Source organism: Pogona vitticeps, chromosome 2 (assembly GCF_051106095.1).
Source record: "Pogona vitticeps strain Pit_001003342236 chromosome 2, PviZW2.1, whole genome shotgun sequence".
Taxonomy (NCBI): domain Eukaryota; kingdom Metazoa; phylum Chordata; class Lepidosauria; order Squamata; family Agamidae; genus Pogona; species Pogona vitticeps.
The window spans coordinates 13,104,123-13,124,384 of NC_135784.1; the positions used below are offsets into that span (position 1 = coordinate 13,104,123).

Sequence of the window (20,262 nt, forward strand, 5' to 3'; positions counted from 1 at the left end):
CACATAGAAATGCAGCCCTGGGGTCCCCCATGAGCCAACACTGAGCGAAGCAGGGCGCAAAAGCCCTCCAGTACCTGACAGGGATGTAAAAAAACCCAGCACCACCATCACAACTGGAAAGCCTCTTTTTAGCTCCTACTTCTATACTGTTGGTGATTGTGTCCGTCTTGTGTGGATCCTGAGATGCTAGGAAAGCTGACGTTCAGTGTGGATGGGCTCTTGATCTATTTCAGCTTCGACAGTTCCACTCTTAAGGCAGTCCAGCCTGAGGCGGGGGGGGGAGTGGAAGACAATGACCAACGCACACATGTGCATGCGCACACACACACACACACACACACACACACACACACACACACACACACACACACACACACACACACACACACACACACACACACACACACACATATATACATACATACATATATATATATCAGGGAGAGAAAACTTGCTGAAATGCTCCTTCTCTGACTAGGTCCTCATCACAGTCTAACCTTGATATTAAAAAATCTACTGCTGGAACAATAGGTGTGTAAATACAGGACGGGACAGAGATGACATGATTTCCATGAAACTGCATATAGTGTAATTGTGTTTTCTACCACTGATTTCCAATTCCAGATATCCTGCCTTTGCATAACCCCCCTTTTTTATTCCTCCTTGCACGCCATCCTTCCTCCGAAGACATCCTTCTTCACTTTTCCTACTTCTGCACTCCCCCCCTTTTGGGGGTCGTCTTGCCCTCCCCCCCCATGCCTTGTCCAGGTGTGTTTTGTATTTCTTGCTTGTGAGGATCCATCTCTTACCCCACGGAGAGGCCTCGTTTGTGTACAGACAGAATTGTAGTCTGGATGCTGACGATGGAGTCTGGTGTAGGAGCTGTCTGAAAAGTATATCTACAGGAGTGGGGGGGGGGTTGAGGTTTCCCCCACCCCCTCATCTGCAGGCCCTCCTAATTCTGTCCCCTCTCTCCGTCCCTTTCCAGGCTCCTCCTCACACTCCATGCACTATTTCTCCACTGCTATGTCTGAACCCAATCAGGGGCTTCCCAGGTACATCGCAGTGGGATACGTGGACAGCCAGCTCTTCAACCATTATGACAGCATCACCCGGAGAGTGCAGCCTCGAGCGCCCTGGATGGAGAAGATGATGGAGGAAGAGGATCCGGAATATTGGGAGAGGAACACCCAGATAGAACAGGCCAACGAGCAATGGTTCAGAGAGAACCTGGCACTCCTGCAGGATCGCTACAACCACAGCAGAGGTGAGCGGAGGGCGGAAGAAATGTCAGTATTTTGCTCTACCCCCGCATTGTTCTTGCAGGGGAGGAAAGTGAGGAGAGATGATGGTTGCAAAGAAGGCAACAGGGGTTCCAGCCCAGTCAAGACTCTCTCCTCACCCCACAAATTATTAATCGGATTAGCCTCATGGGAGATGTGGGGCGTGTGTCAGGGCCGTCCAGTTCCAGACTCCGTAAACACAGGAAGGGAAGTCAGGTGTGTGTGGACACCCATGGAAGCACAAATTCTTTTTTTTTTTTTTTTTTGAATAAGGAAGGAAAGACATGGGACAGGCAGTTTGGGCAAGCAATTCTGTCTGAGGCAATAGATTGAGTACCTGACAAACTGCTACACAGAATCCCCAAATCTTAATTGAAGTTTGTGGGGTGGGTCAAGACTCCACAGTGTATATTTCAGTGGAAACTGGTTTTTGGATATCATGAGAGGTGATGAATCCACTCCAGGTTTTAGTTTTAGTCTGAACCTTAAAGAGGTACCTTAGGTACTGAGTCTTGTTCTGGAAACAAGAAACAGCACTTTGGACTCCTCCAGTAAAGTTCAGACTAAAACCCAGAGTAGGTTTGCCATCTTGCAACGCCAGCATTCCCACATTCTACTGATTCCTGTTTGCATGAATGGGGTTGCCTAATTTTTTTTTAAAAGGTGGGGAAAATATAGACCAAACTCTCTCACATCTTAGCACCCAGAGACACCTGGCCAGCCTTTGCACCTTTCAGAGATGTTCACGTGGGCAAGCGTGTGTTTTCCCCTCATCCCTTCCATCCCTTTTGAGTGCTTGGAAGGGGGAGGATCTCTCCTGGACTGGCATGAGGAACGGAGCAGATTTGCTCAAACACTCGGAGGGGGAAGGGGGCACCCAGCTAGGCTCTGGGCCGTGTCAGCTGATGGACCAGGATGGGCATTGTGCCCCAGACCCGCTAGAGAGAGCTGTCGGCTCTTGTAAAATCATTAGAACAGGGCGCCATACCTAAGTGGAACCAAACGTTGCGAGTTCTTCACCCTTATCGTTCAAAGGGGATTTATCACATTTTTCAAAAGTTAAGACTTATTGCTGAAACCAGAGTCGTAAGGTATGAACATAAATGAGGCAGATGATTTATTAACAATAAACCCGCTTTATTAGATGACTTTGCTGTACAGAATTCTTCTTTGAGAAAAAAAACATGTCGGAAGAGGTAAAGGATATGGGACAGGATCACAGACACAAGCATCGGAGGGAGGGAGGGAGGGAGAGGAGGAGAGAGAGGGGAGGGTTTCCTTCCTCGAAGTAGGTGGTACTGAGTTGGTGGAGGAAAAAGGGGGATCAAGGCTCTTGCAAGACGGCTGCCCCTCTTCTACCTGGAAGCGGGTGGGGAGGGGAGAGCAAGGGGGGAATCCTCTTTGGCCTGAGAAAGAAGAGGGCAAAGAGCCCCCCCCAACTGTCTAGTCTAAGGGTTCTCCCAAACCTCCAGCACCCCACAGAATGTCATTTTCCGGAGGGAGGGGGGCAGAAGACAGGGCCCTGCTTTTCCTCTTTCGGGGTTGCTGGAAAATGCCGCCAAGATGGGGATGAGAAGATCAGACCCCCTCAAGAGTGCAAATGGGGATGGAGGCACACACCCCCGAAGGCCCTTTGGGGGCGGCTGCAGAGGGGCTGCCTGTGGCAGCCTTTCTGACCCATAAGCACTGGAGGGAGAGTCGGCTCCATTTTTCCAGGGGGGTGCGAGTGGAAGTGGGGAAGAAGGTCCAGCAGAGAAGAGGCCGGTGGGGGTGTGTTTGTGTGTTTGTGTGAAGATGCCTCAATGGGGGCCGTGGGGTGGGGAGGTCCTGCACCCGAAGGACTAGTCTTTTGCTCTTTCTCACCTTCTGCCCCACAACTGGGATAAGGATTCCCTCCTGGGCCTCTTTATGTGGGGCCCAGAGGTGGCAGGGCAGGGAGATCTGCCCCCCTATGTGGGAGCACCCCTTCTGCCCTGTTGTGGGGTGTCTCTTGGGGTTTCATTCCCTCGAAAGGCAGGCTCTGCTCCCGGGAGGGAAAGAAGGAGACCCTCAAATGGCTCCTTTTCTTCTCCTGAGGGGCTCCCCATAGTGGAGAATCTCCCGGTGGCTTTTGCCTCTCCTGAGGGAAAATCCTCCTTTTTCTCTGAGCTCTGCTGTGAGGCTTGGCAAGTGGGGCCGAGGGTGGTGGTGGCAGGGACTGCCCTTCTCCTCCGTCTTCCTCTCACCCCCCCCCATGTGGGTCCCTTTCAGGGTTTCACTCCCTGCAGTGGATGTACAGCTGTGAGCTGAGGGCGGACAGGAGCAAAAGAGGGCACATGCAGTATGGCTACGACGGGAGGGACTACATCGCCCTCGACAAGGAGACCCTCACCTGGACGGCGGCCGTTCCCAAGGCCCAGATCACCAAACACAAGTGGGAGAAGGAACTGGCCATTGCCCAGAGACAAAAGGAGTACCTGGAGGAGATTTGCATCGAGTGGCTGCAGAAATACCTGGAGTACGGGAAGGAGAGGTTGCTGAGGAGAGGTGAGGAATGGGATGGAGGAACAAGGAGGTCTCCTTCTGGGGAACCGGGGCCATCTTCTCTGCCTCCCCGTTGTAATGACCCAGGTCCCCCTAGAGGATAACTAGTCAGCGGACAGAGAGTAATTAGGAGTTTACACACCCTTGAGGTGCTGAGAGAGTCCTGGGGTCTCAGCAAGGTATGCGTTAAACACCCTCTTACAACTCTGCCCTAGTAAGAACACTACTGTACCTTAGGATATTTCAGGTAGATAATCATGTGGGTTTTGTAGTCCTTAGACTTACTGTGCACCACAGGGCAGGACTCATTAAGTAAAATAGGCCGAGGCAATACCATCAGGTGACCTAGGACAAGTTTACTGTTCAAGAGACCAACTGATTTTTATAATCATTTTTTATTAAAGAAAAAAGAAAATTCCATAAAGAAAAAGTCATTTTATGCATAAGCCAGCCAAAGAGCATTTTCCAAGTTAGTTACAAAATTGTAATGAAATAAAGAATCCATGAAAAATATACAAGTATTAAAAATAGTAAAAGATCCAAAACTCCAAGAAGACAAGTAAAAACTGGTCAAGAAGGCAAAAAGAAAGAGGCCTCCCCTCTAATCCAGAAAGGTAATCCATAAGGAAAAGCAAAATGAAGAAAATCGTCCAAATAAGTATAAAAGTCCAAAGTCCATCATTATTCTGTAAAAAGAAAAATCCTGTACAAGAAATATCCTATTCTATTAATTTTACTACTGCTAATAATCACATCTCTTTATAACTAAGCCATATGGTACTAATCCTAATAATCCATAGTGAACTGATTTTTGTCCATAGGTAAAAGTTCCTTTTTCAAGCTTAGCTGGCATATCACTTATCTTCCTCTTCTCACGGTGTTATCCAATCACGGTACTTCGTTGGGTAAACAGTCCTTCTTTACCTCCTGTCTTCCTGCTCCATTACTTTCCCATGGGTAACAGATGTTATTTGGCTTTAGTGGTCTCCAATGAGTCACAACAAAGTCCATCTATCTTATCGTGGAATGTTCTTCTCTGGCCTACAGAAGAGCATTCTCCCATCTTCCTACTAACAGATACAGTGGTGCCCCGCATAGCGAGTTTAATCCGTTCCGGATTAACCCTCGCTATGTGAAAACATCGCTAAACGGAACGTAAAAGCCCATTGGCAGCCATTTTCGCACCCTCGGTAAGTACCATTTTGGGCTTCCGGCGGCCATTTTGGAACCGCCGAACAGCTGATCCGCGGGCGTCGCAATGCAAAGATCGGTAAGCGAAACGCTTACCGATCTTTGCAATGCGAGTTTTGCCCATTGCGGTGGTTAGGATGCCTTCACATTAGCGATCCCAAAAAAGGGATCGCTATGCGAATTCATCGTTATACGGTGTGCTCGTTAAGCAAGGCACCACTGTACTTTGTTAGCATTGCAGAAATCATCTATGCAGAGAACCAATATGGAATCCCTCTTGCATTGTTCCCTACTACATAACCCATCTTCAGTACAAGATCTCAACCATATAACCCATCTCATCACACCTGTCTCTCCTGCTTGCTCCCACCTTTGACCCAAACAGCCCTTCGGCTTATGATTTGCCCAAAAGGAGTCCGGCTGACATTTATTCCCTGCTCACTCTTCTTCCCAAGTTGCTGCCACCAAGTATTGCTCTTTCAATACCAAATATTCACTGAGACAGTTGTTTCTTTGAAAATTAAACTTGTTTATTTGATTAATAATAAGTAATAGGTAAATCACAGGTAGCTAATCAATTTCTCTCACTCACTGAACTCACTAATACACAGAACCCAACTCTCACTGGCTCACTGAATCTCACTCTCACTCACTGCCAGAACTCTCAATTCTCCCACATACTCCATACACCCCCCCTTTATATACAAGCTCCTCCCCCTTTAGCACCACCTTCCATTCAGACATTGGCTCCTTTTCCACTGCTCAGCTGTGACGGACAGGTGAGGGCAGGGCTGAACGCTACAGCTGCAGCCTTTTCCTTTTGAGGCAGGAGCCTTTTAGAGCCCCTTCTCAAATCTGACTGTCCATGGGATTAGAATTAGTTCATCCAAGGGGCCGGGGGTTCCTCCCCCAGAAGCTGCGAGGCTCTTTGGTTGCAAACAGGGACGTCCTCCCTTGACACCCAATGTGAGCATTCCCAAAGGGACCCAGAGAATCTACATCTCAGATGAATGCAGTCTCAGAATGGGGTGGTTGGGTGGGGATGGGTGATCACCAGAAGATTCCTTCCCAGAGACACCGTCCCTCCCTGCCGGAAACTTCAGATGTGGTTAGACTGCACTTTATCTCACATTTTGGACAAGCTTTGGGAACAGGCTGGTTCACCTTACCTTCTGGCAACCACACAAAGTGCAGTGGTGCCTTGACTTAAGAACGTCACGACTTCTGACCATTTTGAGTTACAAACGGAGTTCCGGAACCAATTAAGTTCGTACGTCGAGGTACCACTGTACAGGCAACAATGAACCAGCTGCTCCCTTATCTATGTCTATCCACCCCTTTTTGGGGCCCTTGCAGGGGCTGCTTTTTATTTAATAAAAGTAGGTTTACTCCATTTTCATTTGGATTCCGGCATGTGCGATTGCCAGTGTTGAACCTCAGTAGATGTTTCTCCAGTAATTCAGTGCTACATCACTGGGGCTGCAAACCAATGGAGTGTTATGCCCCTTGATTTGTATAAAAAGCAATCCAGGTTTTTCCCTTTCTCTGTAAAAGATGAGGCAGAAGAAGAGGTGGTGGACAATCATTTCCCCCCTTTTCTTTTACAATCTAGTGCTCTTTAAATTCAGTGACAAGACAATGAAATGATACGTCATTTACCAATAAAAGGAACCCATTTTTTTTTCTTGCTCCCTACAGTCGAGGACGGAGAGAGGAAGGGCTTAATTGGGTTGCATTGAAGTGTGGTTTTGTCTTCTTCTCCCCAAACCACCTGATCCTTGTGTGTGGATGCAAGGATTGTTCTTCATCTGAGACCATGTTTAGCCCAGTCCAGTGAATAAATTCGCTGTCTAGTTGCACCGTTAAGAGAGGTTTGGGTGCCTCCACTGATGCTCATATTGCCATTTTTGCAGAGCCCCCAGTAGGGAAGGTGACCCGCGTGTTCCTCTCCGAAGGGAGGGAGATGCTGGTCTGCCAGGCCCATGGCTTCTACCCCAACGAGATCGAAGCCACCTGGAGGAAGGGCAGGGAGATCATGGAGCAGGACACCTTCAGGAGGAGCGTCGCTCCCAACTCCGATGGGACCTACCACGCCTGGCTCAGCATCGAGATCAACCCTGAAGACAGAGACCTCTACCGATGCCACATCGATCACACTGGCCTGACTGAGCCTCTGGTCTTGGCCTGGGAAGCGCCTGTGGAGAAACGGTCATGGGGTGAGAGAGGAGCTATCGCATGGGACGGTCATGAAAAAAGGAGCACCATCCTGGGCAAAAACTCTCTGCAGGGCTCTTGCATGTTATGGACCAGGAAAAAAAACAGAGATATGCTCTCTGTGGCTTTTAGTCAGGGCTCTGATGCTTTGATGAACTCTTGGTTCAAACAATATGCCTTGGAGGGAAGGCCTTGCATTGATTGGATCAGGCCGAGGGCAGAGAGGGATTTGGCACATCGATGAAGCTCCTTTTTCACATCTGAGAGGTTGCTGGGTCAGTCGAGCACCACCTCCCTCTGAAGCCCTCAGGACCTCCTGGTGCCACTTTCCCTGAACAGCCACGTCTTTGCCTCTTTTTGTTTTAGGTCATGTGGGAGACATTGTGGGAATCGTTGTGTTTGCTCTCCTCCTGATGGCTGCTGGGATTGTCTTCTTTCGCAGTGAGTATGCCAGGAACGCATTTCTTGGGCGGCATCTGTTGTTCTGTCAGGGAGGCTCATAAAGATCTCTGTCTGTAAAGATCAAGCAGTGGATAGGGAATCCCGAGTGTAATTTCAACCCTGAACACATCATCCTACCGTTCTCTTCATATTTCAGAAGCCATTTCTGGGGCTTAAATAAATCTCTGAGGATGAACCAAAATGAAATCTAGCTCTCCAAAGCTCAATTCTCCTGGACTGGAAGGCAGCTGAGTGCCATCTAATCTGGTCATTCTTCTCTTGCTTAAGTTTTCATCTACACATACAGTAAATGTATTTTTGGAAAATAGGCTTCTAGTGCCATGTGAATTTTAATTGCCGGGTGGTTTAGGTATCTATCTGCAGAATAAGAGGTAGGGAGTTCAAATCCCCCACTGCGCCTTATTTCGGAAACAGCCAAACTGTGGTGCCTTGGGCAAGCCCCAGGAGGGATGGGGTTACACGGAAGACCCATAGATGCAAAGTTTAACACCTGGACAAATCTGGGAAATTTCGGGGTCTTCCTTCCTTGGCAATGTTTATGTAGAGCAGAGACCAGAAAAGCACCTGAGGTGGAGGTTTTAGAAGACCCCTCTTGCTACACAGAATATTCTCTGGGGACCCCCTTCCAGTTCTGATATTCTCACTTTCTCTTTCTCTCTCTGCAGGGCACCAGCAACAGGGAGGACCCTTGTAAAGCAGTGTTAACTGAGTCCTCCATCGCGGGTACCTTATTTCAGTCGGGTTCAGAAGCAGTTCTTCCCAAGACACTTCCTCACTCTCACGAGCACCTCTTTCCCCGGCTGGAAACATTTTATGCACCGTCCAATGTGGGAGAGGCCTGTTCGGCAGGGAGGAAACCAACCGAGAAGAAAGGGAAAAGGGTCCCTTAAATGGACTTCAGTGCATTTGACTGCCTGGCTGGATAGCTCAGCAAGTTAGCTGTCCAACTTTGGAGGCTGGGGGTTCGATTCTCCACTGTGCCTCCTGCAAGGGGGGGGGGCAGCCTGTGTGGCCTCGGGCAAGCTGCACAGTCCCAGGGCGCCCCCCCCCCCAGAGGAACGGAAAGGGAAACTACTTCTACATGAACAACTCAAAAAAAGGTTATGATAAGTTAGAAATCACTTGATGGAACATTAAAAAAATTCTTTCTGAATTTGGACACAGAAACTTTGAGAAGAAAAAGAAAGGGAAAAGGGTCTCCTTGCCTTGTTTTAAAGGGACTGTAATACTTTCTGCTGTTTAATATGGAATGGGAGAACACAAAATTAAAAAGATTTTCTCGTTGATGGGGTGGAACGTGGGTTCCAATCCCCACTGAGATGCTAATACTGTACTGTTCAGATGGGCTAGTAATATGTGAACTGCTGCTGAGGAAAAGGTTTTAAGGAGGATATTACCCTTCTGTCTTTTGAAATGTGTTTAAAAAATTGCTTTGAACAGATTTTATTTAATTCCTTTCGATAATTACTATTCAGATATTTAATATATCTCAGAACAGTCATCATTAGATATTTTAAAAGTTTTTAAAAATGTCTTCAAAATGCTTCTTAAATCTTGACCAATGTTTTCTACAGAATTTTCAAATTGTTGTTATGGTGTGATTTTTAATTGCTGTGAACTGCCTTAGGGAGAAAGGTGACTTATAAATAAACAATAAACAATAAATAAATGTTGCACACTGCAACCCAGAAATCAAAAGAAGCCAGAGACTCAGAAGGGCATCTGTGAACGAAATAGAAAAGAGCCGCAAGTGTGAGGACATGTTACTGGAGATCAAGAACAAAATCCTCCGGACGCTTGCATTCTCAGTTCCTGTGTGTGGATGTGAACGCTGGGCAGTGAGGAAAGCCTGCAGCAGAAAAGACCGCTGGAGAAGAGCCGTCCAGCCATCCATGTATGATTTCCTGGAAGCCACCTGAGGTCGTTTATCCTTGGGCAGGGAGAATCATAGAAAAATAGAATTAATATTAGCGACCCCTGGGAAATTCATGGCTAGAAGGGATTTAGCCTAAAGAAAAAGCTCTTTCTTTCTCTTGCCCTCATCCTGTTTGCCTACCTGTGCAACTGGAATTTCTATGACTACCTTGAAATTCAGCAACATGTCTGACAACCAAATTTAGCAAACTCTTCTTCATTATTAAAAGTAAATTACAAGCACATATTGTTTTTTTCTCTAATTAAAAAAGTATATGAAAATGATTATTTTTGTCATTTTGGTTTTTTTTCACTAGGAAGCGGGGGAAATGTCCATGAGGCCACACATGGCAGTGTCTGGGGTGTCCTTACCCTGTCCTCAGCCCCCCCCCCCAATGGCAGGAATGGGGAGGCCCCCCTTCTCCCTTTCTGCTGTTGCATTTCAAAGTGTCAAAAAGAAATTTCCCCCAAGGCTAGAAGGGTGGCCATGAGGGAAGTGCACCTAACCAGAGCCGCTTCTGGAGCAGGAAATACTGTATGGCGGAGATGCCCACCCCCTCCCTTGAGGCACCTTCCTCACTCAGAGCCTGGGCTCTGCGGGGAGATCAGACGCCACACGACTGACACCCAGCATCTTTCTCTGCAAAGCTGCCTGTGGCTTTCAGTTTCAACTTGGTTGGTTGGCCGTGCCTAAAGCAGAGCGCAGTCAGCTCTGGGGAGAGAAAAAATGTGAGAGGGGAAGGCAGTTCATTCTTGGGTGCTTAGAATGGAAACCATTTTGGGCAGGCAGGTCCTGTCAGGCGAGAGAGGACACAAAATGGCTCCCTCCTGCTCAGAAACAGCAGCACTGAGAGGCTGAGTGGCTGGGAAGGTCACATCCTTCAAAGAAAACTCAATATTTCTCAGCCAGATTGCTCAGGGATGAACCCGAGAAACTCACTCCGGATGAGCCTCACTCAGTGCTAATCACAACACAGGGCACTCCCCAAATATTTGCCCCCGGAAAAAAGAAAGGATTTTCTCATCAAGTTAGGAAGTCAACCTGGGATGTTCTCTGCCATGTTTATGGCAGGTCTCTAAAATTACATTTTAAAACTGGTTTATCAGTTTTTTAAAAAGATGTTACTGAGCCGGATCAGAGGCACTGGCATCCTTCAAACTTTGAAATACAACCAGCTTCTTTTATGAAAGAATGGATATTTGTTTGTTTGCTCGGGGACTGTTATTGAACACCTCGGCCAATGGCCCGAGCCATCCCTCAAGGTCGTGTCTTGTCCCTCATGTGGTTTAACATCCTTCAGCAGAGGAGACCCTCCTCTCGGTCCCATTGCCAGGACAAGCACAGCTGATGATGACAGGGGAGAGGGCCTTCTCGGTGGCAGCTCCCAGGCTATGGAACGCCCTCCCTCGGGAGATGAGGATTGCCCTTTCCCTGTTATCCTTCCAAAAAAAGCTAAAGACCCATCTCTTCAGACAGGCTTTTAACAATTACAACTGAGTCCTTGAACCGTATTTTAGCAGAATGTTTTTTTTATATTTTCATGTTTTACTATTTTAATTGTATTTTAAATCAAATTTTGTTTAATTTATTTTTTGATATTTAACTTTTAAATTTAACTTTTAAATTGTGTGAATTTTAATGTTGTGAGCCACTTTGGTACATCTGGAAATCCTGGTGCGTATTAACAAGGCCCTGAGCCTGAAAAACCTGAGCCTGAAGCTCACTCGGTGAGGAAATCCCTGGGCAAAGGTCGGAAATGTTTGTCTTTTTGGCCCGGATCCCACCATCAGGCACATCGACAGTCTGAAACACAAGCTGAGCACCAAGACAGGCAGAAGCTGCAGCCTTTCCCAACAAGCCAGGAAGGCATGAAAGGCCCCCTGATCTTTCTGAGGCCATAAATATGTATGTCTTTAAGCAGGGCTACGAAGACCTTCAGCAAAGTCAGCAACGAAACAGACGTCCAGACTTGTCCAGATCCGGAAAACTGCCTCTGGATTTCTTCACATTTCATAACCTGACGCCTGGGTTCTGTCGCTTCTCTTTTTACCTTCCCTGAAACGCCCAGAGACCTTTGGGTTGAGTGGGCGGCATATAAGTTAAATCAATCAATCAATCAATCAATCAATCAATCAATCAATCAATCAATCGATCAATCCATAAAGCACCCTCTTCTCAGTTTTTCTCTAGAACTGGGTCCCCAGAAGTTCTTGGACTGAAACCCCCAGAAGCCTTCACCACAAGCCGTGCTGGCCAGGATTTCTGGGAGATGTACTCCAAGAATATCTAGGGAGCCGTGAGTTACCAATCTGGGGGAGTCATGAATTATTTTCTGGCTGGTTGCAGAAGTTATTTTTAGTTGCAATTCTTTTACATTTATTTTATGAAATACGACATACACAACGCTGCTTTATTTTCATCCTCTTGGCCTACAGATATATAAACTTCATCTGGATGGGAATTGCAGGCAACCTAGAGTTTTTCCTTTACCCGTTTGGGCAGATTTTCCTTTTATGCACGGGCATCACTCTCGCCCCCTCTGAAAGAGCTGCTCTCGCTCATTTCTCTCTGCTCCTCCTCATCTGTCTTCAACTTGGGCCTTAGTCCAGTTCAAGGATCCCTGAATGAGGCAAGCCCATAGGGCTCGCCCAAAATCCTGACGCCCAAGATGACAGCAAGACTTCAAAAAGTTTTTGCTGCCGCGGCACCTTTCACTCTGCCAGAGTCTCCGGCTCTTACAGGTGTGGCGATGGTGGTGCAGTGAAGAGAGAAGGGACCTGGGTGGGGAGATGCCTTCTTGGGGTGGAGAAGGCATGAATAGTGGGTGGGTGGGGTTTCCCTCCCCAAAAGAAGTAAATCAAAGTGTGTTTGACATTTTATTCCTCCTCAGATTTTATCTGGTGGAGGTTAATTCACAGCTGCCCCATGTCTGTATTATTGCATTAATATTAATATATCGGGTTATAATTATCTTCTGAAAAAATATTTTAAAGTCTTTTCCTTACCCCAATAAAAATGCCATTTAATGCAAATGTGGACCCCTGAATGATTTGGCCCTCGGCCTGGCTGGAGGAGAGAGGGAATACAATTCACGGAACAGATGAAATTTCCTGACTGGATACTTTTCTGACCTCCTTCTTTGACAGAAAGAAGAAAATCTAAAATGTGTAATTTGGGGGCAACATTAAATTAAATTTAGCCCCTTAGTATCCCTCCCCCAGGAGATTTCATAAGTTGTGAATGTGATACTTATTTTTATCTTTGGACAAAGAACTCAGACCTAAACTAAATCTGGGTAGGGACCCAGTCTACTATGGTGGGAAATCTGATGAACTAGGATTCAGGGGGCCTGAGTTCAAATCCCTCCTTAGCCATAATTACAAACCCAGGAAAATTTGACAGGGGCCGACCTGCGTAGGATAGGCGCTGGACAAAAGGGCTGCCCGCATAACCCTCTTCTGCTAGCAGGACCGAGCCTCCGGATACCCTAATCAACCCCCTCCCCCTCTAGTCTCCTGCCCCTCCCCCTCCATGGCAGGCGCGTCACTTCAAAGGGGATTCCCGGAAAAGAAAAAAAAAGAAGTTCACGCACCTGGTCGCTTTCGAGCGCTGTCTGGCCTGCGGGGTGCGTCCTCTACCCGGCAGCCGATGACGACATCGGAGTCCGTCTTATCTATTGGTCAAATATTTTCTTTGCAGCCAATCCGCACTCCTTCAGGAGGTGGGGGTATTCCTGTGATTTCTGGTTCAAACATTTTGCCAAGAAGCTGCGGACGCAAAAGTGTAGCGACTTGGGAGCGAGAGGATGGCGCTTCGCTTTTGGCTGGCCGGGGTCGCCCTCCTGCTTCTTGGGGAGCCAGGCCGGGCCCTCCCCTCCGGTACTAAAGGATCCCCGGCGCTTGGTGAGTTTCTTGATCCTTTTTTTTGGGGGGGGGCTTTTTTTCTCTCCCCGAGACCGAATGGCTTTGGTGGCGGGCGACATTGCTGGGGGTCTTTGCTCCCCCGCCTCGGGCAGCAAAATATGTTGAGCGCCTTCCGAGCCTCCCGGGAGAGGGAATTTAAGAGCCCCTCGTGTTAGGGAGGGAGAGAATTCGCGCCTATTTTGGTTCACACGTGCCTCGGTCGGTCCCCTGACGGTCCAAGGGATTTGGAAGGAGTTCAAGACCGTCTCTTCCCCCCCCACCCACCCTAATCCGGATCTCTTTGTAAATCCCTTTTTCCCGGCTTGTACGTTTGGGGAGCCACCAGGGGCAGAGTCCCACTCCGTTTATCCTTTTCGGAGCTGTAACTATGACGGGCGCTGCTTGGCCTAAAATAGAGCTGAACACGTGTGTTTTTTTTGGACTGCAGTTCCCAAACCCGAATTGTGCAGGCTGTGGATTCTGGGAGTTGTAGTCTTAAAAGTAACATATCCTAGTGCTGAAAAGATTTGAATCTTCTTTTTTAGGAATCACAGAGCCTATCAACTGGTTTCCTAAAGGCTCACCTTAATTATGCCTAATCAGCCGCCACCCTAACTCAACTGTGATGAGGGCATCAGATGAGCATGTTGGTGTGTGTGTGTCTGTCAGCCAGTCTGTCTGTCCACAACCCCTTTCCATTCCAGATGTTGTGTCGACTTTTCCACCTTCTGTTGCAGTTCATTTTAGGCTCCTTTTCTCTAATGTATCCCCCCTCTCCCGTCACAATGGCCTTCTGTGTTGCCTTTTGGGCAGCGGCGGAGGGGGGGGAATACAGCTGGGTACTTCTTGGGAGGTTTTCTGAACTTTTGGAGACCCATCTGGCTTGGAGGAAGGGGCAGTCAGTGGAATCCCGTTTTTAAAAGAAGTCTTCAAATTACGGACCTTTTAAACGTAAACAGGACGGTGAAAGGTTGTGCTGGACTTTGACTCCTAATTCTGTGCTTCTGGTGTGCTTCACCTTGGGAGGGGGGAGACACTTATTGCGAGACCCCCTTCCTTCTCCAGCATGATGAAGGGTCCATCACTTGTCTCTGAAGGAGGCTTTCGAGATAGTATTCTCGTCTATGGTTGACTCTGTTGCTTTGATCTTCTTTATCAGCAGGGCTCATTCAAGGTCCAAGGGGTTTTTGGAAAGGAAAAGTCAAGTCGGAAGAACTACCCTGGCTCTCCCCCCCTGCCTCCCCAACCCCCTTTGCACGCAAGGATCTTTTCTGGTGCAGTTCTCTGGGTCTTGATCAAGGAAAGTGACTTTGCACTTAACCGCACATGCAGCCAATGTAAATTTTGCTCCGAAGGTGGTTTTGAATGGGAGGAAGGAAGCCCCATGGAGGGCAGGGCCTGGCACGTGGTTTCTCTTCAGGGTTTCCTCTCCCCGGATGAAGCAGCACATTCTGGGCTCTGCTTTTGGAGGCTAGTCGATTTATGTAGAAGGGGAGGGGAAGGCCCAAAATATCAAGACAATTTAAGACTAAAAGCACCTCGTACTTGGATCTGGCCCCAATCTCTGGGCATACGTGTAGAGTCCGACGAAGAGATCTGATGAATCTCACCCCCTGCTCCCATGTTTTTGGACTGTAAGCAGTAGGTACACACATTCATAATTTTAAAAAAAGGAAGAAGCGATACTAATTTACGCTTGCATTTCCAAGTGTATGTGGTGTTTGTGAAACTCTTTCTGCAGCTCCACCCGGCCTGATTTCCTCAAACCATCCTCTGCTCTTGCCTGATTTCTTGGAAAGCAGCTGATACCGTATTCCAGCTCTCCAGCAGGGAGAAGCAAGAGATCCGGGAAAAGGAAAACAGTGAGACCACTAGAAATCCACAAACATTTTGGGAAGGGCCAGGGGACGTGGTGGCCCTGTGGGCTAAACCGCAGAAGCCTGTGCTGCAGGGTCAGAAGACCAGCAGTCGTAAGATCGAACCCACACGACGGAGTGAGCTCCCGTCGCTTTGTCCCAGCTCCTCGCCAACCTAGCAGTTCGAAAGCATGTAAATGCGAGTAGATAAATAGGTACCACGTCATTGGGAAGGTAAAACAGCGTTCCAGTCACACGGGCCATGTGACAATGGAAACTGTCTTTGGACAAGCGCTGGCTCTACGGCTTGAAAACGAGATGAGCACCACCCCCTAAAGTCGGACACGACTGGACTGAAAATGTCAAGGGGAACCTTTATGTTTACCTAGGGAAGGGAAGCGGGGGGGGGGACAGAAGAGTGCCCACAGAGGAAGAGGAGCAACATAATTTTTTTTCACTCCCTTTGACTCTCCACAGTGATGGGGGTAAATGCTTAATTGGCAGGTGGTTGTGCTTCAAGCAGTTGTTTGCTGTTCGGAAGGAGGGCACATCAGATGGTACATCTCTCTTTCCCCCACTCCACCTCATTTGTCTCTTGGTAGCCCGATCCACTTGACATCCAAAACAGGCACTCTGGACAGGCCCAGAGAATAGGAATATGAAGGACTTCCTCCCTTATTGACTGGCAATTTTCTACCTTGTTTCTCCTTTCTGTATAAACTCCTGCTGCTATGACCTTCCACTGAAATGTTGAGAGTTGAATTCAGCTGAAAAAAAATCTGTGAAGTGAATACACAGATTTTTTGATATTTACGATTTCTTTTAATGAGCTTTTTTAGAAGAGTCCAGAAGCGGGGGGAATGGTCCAGACTCCATTGTGGGCCCCGTGGAAGGACTTTTCAGACTAATATTGAGATTTATTTCCATGGCAAAAGAAGAAATCATGACCATGGGGCACAGACCATTTGGGGAAGAAAGCCCAGCTGGGAAATAGAAATTAAGTGCTGAATTTGTGGCTCTAGCAAACTCCAGAGGATAATGCATAGATGCAAAAGATCTGGATTCAAATCCCCCCCCAATCATAGCATTTATTAGGGGGCAGTGAGAGGCTTTGGCCACCTCAATGCAACTCACATTTCGCTTGTCTCAACTGAGCCTGCTTCATAAGGCTCTTGTCAAACTGGAATGTTGTAAAAATCAAGTTGGTTCTTGCCAGAGATGCAGAATTTGGGTCAGAAGGCTGAATCCATGGCTTGATTAGTCCTTGAAATGCTGTACAAGGTTTGCCTGAAGCAGAAATCAAGCATTCAACTGGCCAAAAAATGTAGGTGTATATTTATTTATTTCCCCCCCACACCTTTCCCCTTAAAAAGAACCCAAGACTGCTGACAAAATCAGAAAACAGTATTTAAAGCTAAAAACAGTAAGTTTACAAATACTAAAAAGATGAAACCAAAAAACATACAGTACTAACAAAAGTAACACCAAGACCCATTCCAGGACGTAAGGTACAACAATCCATCTAAATCCCCACGCAGGCTGCCATTCACTCAAAGAAGTCCTGCCTGAAGAGGAAATATTTTGATCGTCCTGCAGAAGGATGGCAAAGACGGAGCCAGGCTGGCCTCTAGTGACAGGGAGTTCCAGAGTCTAAAGGAACCACCACAGGGAAGGTGCTCTCCCACATGACTCCACCAGATGCAGCTGTGAAGGTGGCGGGATAGAGAGGAGGATGTGAGGGGTGTGTGTCTGGTGCAGGAAATATGATGGAGACACACACCACCTCCCTCGATACAGCTTCCTCACTCAGAGGGGCCTCTGGGAGGGGGAAACAAGACGCCGTGTCCATGACGCATGTCATCCTTCTCAGCCAAGTTGGCGTGGCTTTCACTTTTGGCTCCGCGTTGGCCAACCTCCCCCAAAAGAGAGCTCCTTCTGCTCTGAGGAGATCAAAATGGTGAGGGAAAAGGCAGTCCCCTCTTGGCTGACGAGAATGGAAGCCATTTTGGGCAGGCAGGCTGTTGCCTGTCAGGCAGAAGAAAGGGACACAAAATGACCCCCTCCTCCTTCAAAATGGCTGCTCCAAGTGGCTTCTTGGCTGGCAAGGCCCCCAAAACATCCTTTGTTTCCCCCCCCCCCTAGATTTCTCTTGGATATTTCCTTCAGGTCTAATTCCAACCCATAGCACTACCCTAACATTTGCCCTTAGAAAAGATTCCAGTAAACAAGGGGCCCTTGTGAGGAAGCCTATTGTGTACTCTGCACATGTTCAGAGGCATGCTTTCTACTGACATTTTTAAAAAGTAGCTTTCTGTCAGACTCCACTGTAATCCATTTGAAAGAGACATTTTGATGCCCTCGCAGAAGTTGATCACGTGGACCTGTTGTCCCATGTTACAATAAAACCTAGTTCTGATTTTCAAAAACAGCCGTCTCCCGTGTCTTTGTTGAAACCGGAAGAGGCAAAGTTTGAACTCTCACACATCCTTCTTCACTTTTCCTACTTCTGCACTTTTCCCCCTTTTGGGGGGGCGCCTTGCCCTCCTTCCCCCCATGCCTTGTTCCAGGTGTGTTTTGTGTTTCTTGCTTGTGAGGATCCAACTCTTACCCCACGGAGAGGCCTCGTTTGTGTACGGACAGAATTTGACGGTGGAGTCTAGCATGGGAACTGTCTGAAAAGTGTATCTAAAGGAGTGGGGGGGGTTGAGGATTTCCCCCCCATCTGCAGGCCCTCCTAATTCTTCCCCCTCTCTCCGTCCCTTTTCCAGGCTCCTCCTCGCACTCCCTGCACCATTTCACCACTGCTATATCTGAACCCAATCAGGGCTTTACCAAATACATCGCAGTGGGATACGTGGACGGCCAGCTCTTTTTTCTGTACGACAGCATCACCCGGAGAGTGCAGCCTCGAGCGCCCTGGATGGAGAAGATGGCAGAGAAAGAGGATCCAGAATATTGGGAGAGGAACACCCAGCTAGAACAGCACAACGAGCAGGTGTTCAGAAGGAACCTGGCCGTCCTGAAGGAACACTACAACCAAAGTGGAGGTGAGCGGAGGGCGGGAGAGACGTCAGGATTTTGCCTAACCCCCCACATTTGTTCTTGTCCCTTGCAGGGGAGGAAAGTGAGGAGAGGTGATGATTGGAAAGAAGGAAACAGGGGATTCCAGCCCAGTCAAAACTCTCCTCACCCCACAAACTGTTCATCAGATTAGCCTCATGGGAGATGTGGGGAGTGTCCAGTTCCAGCCTCAGTAAACTTAGGAAGGGAAGTCAGATGTGTGTGGACACCCATGGAAGCACAAATTATCTTTTGAATAAGGAAGGAAAGACATGAACCCTGAAAGCCTCCGGAATGGATCCATTCTAGGGACAGGCAGTTTGGGCAAGCAATTCTGTCTGAGGCAATAGACTGATTACCTGACAAATTGCTACACAGACTCCCCAAATTTGAATTGAAGTTTGTTGGGTGGATCAAGACTGCACAGTGGAAACTGGTGATTGGATGTCATGAGAGGTGATGAATCCACTCCAGGTTTTAGTCTGAACCTTAAAGAAGTCTCTTTGGTACAGTGGTACCTTGCTTAACGAGCGCCCCGTTTAACAACGAATCTGCATAGCAATGTGGATTTAGCGATTGCAAAAGTGTTCGCATTGCGATGTTTTAAATGGCCAAAAATCACTTTGCGATGATCGGTAAGCGTTTCGCTTACCAATCTTCGCATTGCGATGTTTTTAAAACAGCTGATCGGTGGTTCCAAAATGGCCGCTGGGTAAACAAAATGGCCGCCCACAGTGTTTTCACGTGGTTTACTCACATACCGGGCGGTGAAAATGGTGGCCGTATGGAGGATTTCCGCATAGTGGTGAGTTTTCCCCCATATGAACGCATTAAACGTGTTTTAATGCATTCCTATGGGTTTTTTAGTCCTGCATAGCGACGAATCCGGATAGCAACTATTTTTTTGGAACGGATTATCGTCGCTATGCGGGGCACCACCAGGGCCGGACTGGTCATCTGGAAATTCTGGCAAATGCCAGAAGGGCCGATGGTCAGAAGGCCGGTTCCTGCCAGCCATTCCCCCCCCCCGCTGCCGCCGCCGCCAACTGGCCCCATCCCTCCTCCTCCTCCTCCTCGTCCTCCTTCTCTTCCTTGGCGGGAACAGGACGACTGACTTCACGGGAGCCCCTTCGGAGACATGGGGCAGCGGAGCCCCGGCGGGCCTGCGCCGCCTGCTCTGCTCTGCCCTGGCCGCCCGCCGCCCTCGCTACCGTCAGCAGAGAAGGCGAGCCCCGCGGCGGTGGCAACGGCCACTGCCTCCCCTTCTGCTCCGCTCCTCTCCGCTCTCCTCTCGTTGCCGCAGCTTTACAAAAGCCGGGCGGGCGCCGCCTTGGCTCCCTTTTGCAGCCAATGGAGGGAGGCGGGAAAAAAGCAGCGGCGGCGGCGGCAGGCAGCCGAGCAACTCCGCGGCGTCTCCTGGTTCCCCGCGCGGCCCTCTTGGTGGAGCCGTGTGGCGCGCGCGGGCGCGCGAGCTGCACAGACGGGGGGAGCTGTGTTTGTGTGTGTGTGTGTGTGTAGACGCCGATGCCGCCTCGCTTTCAACCTGCCGCCCCTGTTCACCTTGGAGGTGCGGGGCTTGCTGAGGGGTGGCGGGAGAATAGCGGTGGGCAGACCGCCTGAAATGAGGAATACTGTATCGGCTATGAAGGAGCGACCTCAAAAATGCCCCGCCTTCAGCTGCCCTGCTGAGCTCTTGTAAACTTAAGCCTGTCGGGAGTCAGTCCATTTCATATTTGCTTTTCCTCTTTTCTTGCTGCCTTCCGCCTTTCCCAGGACGATTGTCTTTTCCACAGAATCCCACCTTCTCATGATGTGCCTAAAGTAAGACAGTCTCCGTTTTCTTCCTTTTTGCCTCC

The 20,262-nt window shown here is 48.5% G+C and overlaps 1 protein-coding gene across 8 annotated transcripts in view; it reads left to right on the forward strand.

The window, feature by feature from the left end:
- Positions 1 to 20,262, forward strand: part of LOC110070514 (uncharacterized) — an 83,814-nt gene that overhangs the window by 27,276 nt on the left and 36,276 nt on the right. For 2 of the 8 annotated variants that reach the window (XM_078387451.1, XM_078387452.1), the window contains 2 exons: positions 989 to 1,267; positions 3,534 to 3,809. The exons of 2 other annotated variants lie outside the window; for them this stretch is intronic. In XM_078387451.1, coding sequence (XP_078243577.1) covers positions 989 to 1,267; positions 3,534 to 3,809 — 555 coding nt within the window. Of the gene's footprint in view, positions 1 to 988; positions 1,268 to 1,347; positions 1,500 to 3,533; positions 3,810 to 13,332; positions 13,491 to 18,114; positions 18,394 to 20,262 lie in introns of those variants that run through there. 4 more of the 8 variants (XM_078387453.1, XM_072987163.2, XM_078387448.1 and 1 more) reach the window with 4 other exon arrangements.